The 3,544-nt window shown below is 41.6% G+C and overlaps 1 gene segment (V, D, J or C); it reads left to right on the top strand.

Annotated features, from left to right (window-relative positions):
• Positions 1-2,647: 2,647 nt before the first annotated feature.
• On the top strand, positions 2,648-3,095 carry LOC103272634. The segment is given in 2 exon segments: positions 2,648-2,693; positions 2,779-3,095. Coding segments are annotated over 2 exon segments (363 nt in total).
• Positions 3,096-3,544: the final 449 nt, after the last annotated feature.

Raw genomic sequence — 3,544 nt, 5'->3', positions numbered from 1 at the left:
TCAAAACAACTTGGTATTGGTACAGGAACAGGCATATAAACCAATGGAATAGAATTGAGATTCCAGAAGCAAAACCTCAGTTTCTCAACAACTCATCTTCAACAAAGCCCCCACCACCTACCACTGGGGAGAGGAGAACCTATTCACTAAATGGTGCTGGGAAAACTGGCTGACCACATGCAGAAGATTCAAACAAGACCCCTATCCATCCCCATACACAAAAATTAACTCTAAATTGATCAGTGACCTAAATGTAAAACCTCAAACCATAAGAACCTTAGAAAATGCAGGACAAACCTTTAAGGAAATTGGAACTGGCAACCAATTCCTGAACAAAATCCGAAATGCATGGGCCTGATTTTAGTCCCCCAACATCCAGGCTTCCTTTTCTATCAAATGCATAAAAGTAGCTAAATAGGTTAAAATTCAATGCAATCATCTGGAGAGTCTTGTGGGGGAAAGTATAGTAAATAGCTAAAATGTGCTTGACCACTGGAGATACCTTGTAAAGGTCACAGCCCAGAGGAAGAGAGTCACTAAATAACTGATATTCAATTGTGATACTATGGAATGTTCACATGCCCCACAACTACCAAATTACCAGTGTAATTAATCTAGATGAAAGTAAATTTGTGGGGATGTACAAACTCTGTCTTAGGAGGAGAACTTGGGAAAATACAAGGGAAATGAGAAATAAAATGTCCAAGTCACTAGAGCAATTTGAAGCCTCTGACATCAACAAGCTTTTGATCAAGGTCAACATCCTCCCTCATTTACTGCATATTTATTTCTCCCAAACGTCTGCAGGTTTCCCAGGTGAGCTCAACAAGCATGTGCTTCCAAAGTCTCACTTTGTGCCTTGTTTTCTTTAGATCTACTTGTCAAAGAATGTCACACAATCAGGCCTAGAGTAGATTTCTTGTGTACTTCCCATCAACTCAGTCAAAATCAGCAAGAGTGTGTGTGTGTGTGTGTGTGTGTGTGTGTGTGTGTGTGTGTGTGTGTGTGTGCTTATGTGACTGGGATGCTAGACCTGGAATGGGCTTTGATATATAAGCATCTGCCACTGCAGGTATTTGCAGAAGCAATATTCAACTGGAAGAGCCTACAGAAATAACAGGATACCCTATAACCCCTGATAGTTCACCACGATTACAATGATTCACAGCATCTGGAGCTCCAGGGAAGGGAATCAGTGGTCATTTTAAATAATTCCTTTTTTTTCATCCAGCAGAGTTCAATAGCTTTAGTAAAGCCAATTTTCCATTTCAGGAGATGATGTGAGGATGTCACTGAAGGAACATTCTGAACCAGGGCTCAGCCACTTCATACTGTCCTAGTGACACTGAGAGAAACATATTCTGTGAGCCCGAGGGATTCTCCCTGCAGGGTTGTGAAAGAGCTGCAGGGGGTGCTCATGATCCACCCATATTGGCTCCAGTCCTGTAGCAGGTGCACCTGAGGCTGGAGAGGGGCTGCCCCTAAGTGCCTGGCTCTTTCTTTTTCAACACAGCAATCTAAATAAGAGTTCGACAAGTTGTTTATGTAGCTTTAAATAGTGTGTTCTACTGGGAATGTATACACGCCTCTAGAAGGCAGTAAGTACTCTATTTAAAGAGAAGTTTCCAGGAGTGTCGATATCTTCATAATGAGTACATAAAGGATAAGGGGAGTGACCTTATCCAATTAGTGGGTGCAAAATTTTTGTTTACAATCTGTTCCCAGTAATAATACATTCAAATTCCAGGGCTATGTAACCTTGCCTGAGTTGGGTATGTGACAGGGCGCTGGTGGATAACAGAATGCGGCAAGTGCATAGAACAAGTGGATCTGAAGTCAACATATGAAGATGAAAATCTATAGATATGAATGGCAAGTATATAAGTACTGTGTGAAATTCTAATATTTTCAGTTGAGATTAAAACCCATATTTACCCAAAATATAAATTTCTTAACAAGATTTTAGAGATTTCATTGCAGCAAAACTACATAGTATTCCTATTGTCAAGGAAATCAGAAACTCCACTCCAATCATGCATCACTAGGGTTAGTCTTTAAAGCAAGTTTGTTTTGTTTCATAGAGGAGCCTGGGAGAGCAGGACACATAGACATGTGCTGAAGGAACTGTCTCAGGAGTGCCCAGATGTTATTGCTGCCCATGGAACTTCAGAGACATTTACATAGGACAAGTGGTCACTCCTTTCAAGTGGCCACTGGGCTATGATTCTGTTAATGGGACCAGAATTGGGTAAAGGCACCTGCTAAGGGTCACAGATATTGATGGTCCCAGATGATTCAGGTGTTCTCTATGTTAATAAAATGTAGGTCCCAATGAGGAGTGTGTTCTGAGAGGAATTTTTCTTCAGTGAAGGAACTCTGTGTACATAGAACTCAGGGAATGACAAGGGTCACATATCCATAAGCAAGGTTAGGACTTAGATGTCAACATGACTGCTACATGGTACATGTGTCATCTAGCTTCTCTTTCTCAAGCTGAGTCAGGTCTTAGGCTATTATTTGACTGCCTCATGCATATGTAAATGAGCTGAAATCTTCTGAGTTAAATATGGATACATCTGTGCCTGAGGGCATCCCCCAGCAACACATCACACCTCTAGAAAAGTTCCTGAGAGCACAGCTCTTCACCATGACCTGGACCTGGAGGATCTTGCTCTTTGTGACAGCAGCTACAGGTAAGGGGCTCCCCAGTCCTAGCATTGAAAAGAGGACCAAGATCTGTCAAGGGGAATTTCATCCACTTGTGTCTCCTTTCCACAGGTGCCCACTCCCAGGTTCAGTTGGTTCAGTCTGGGGCTGAGGTGAGGAAACCAGGGGCCTCAGTGAAGGTATCCTGCAAGGCTTCTGGATACACCTTCACCAGCTACTATATGAACTGGGTGCAGCAGGTTCCTGGACAAGGACTTGAGTGGGTGGGAGGAATTGACCCTGAAGATGGTGAGACAAGCTACGCACAGAAGTTCCAAAACAGAGTCACCGTGACTAGTGACACATCTTCAAACACCGTCTATATGGAGCTGAAAAGCCTGAGACCTGAGGACACGGCCATATATTATTGTGCGAGAGACACAGCGTGAAACCCACATCCTGAGAGTGACAGAAACCCTGAGAGAGAAGGTAGCTGTGCTAGGAATGAGGCAGCGACAAGAATTGTGAGGTTGTATCCTTTCTTAGAATATGGAGTTAATCTGTTGAAGTAAAGAAATAATAGAAATGTGTCTATACTATAATTATATGGGAAATTTTACTTACAAAACTTACCCTGCAACTTCGTTTTAGATTTTCATTCAGGGGGTGGGAAAGAAATCCAGTTAATAAAGCTGATAGGAAAGTTCTCTTGAGGATATAAGTGAGAACATAAGATTGTGAGTACATTTTGTAAATATTTGGACAAAAATACCTGGTTGATCAAATTTTAACTCTACAAAAAACTGTTAAAAAACCTTCCATTTTACGAACTTTCCCTTCCTGCCAGCAATACATAATACTTATTTTTCCTTCACAATTTCACTCTTAATTCTCATCC

This window comes from Carlito syrichta, unplaced genomic scaffold, assembly GCF_000164805.1.
Source record: "Carlito syrichta isolate Samal-C Ts95f unplaced genomic scaffold, Tarsius_syrichta-2.0.1 Scaffold313001, whole genome shotgun sequence".
Classification (NCBI taxonomy): domain Eukaryota; kingdom Metazoa; phylum Chordata; class Mammalia; order Primates; family Tarsiidae; genus Carlito; species Carlito syrichta.
This window is presented reverse-complemented; position numbering and strand designations above follow the sequence as displayed.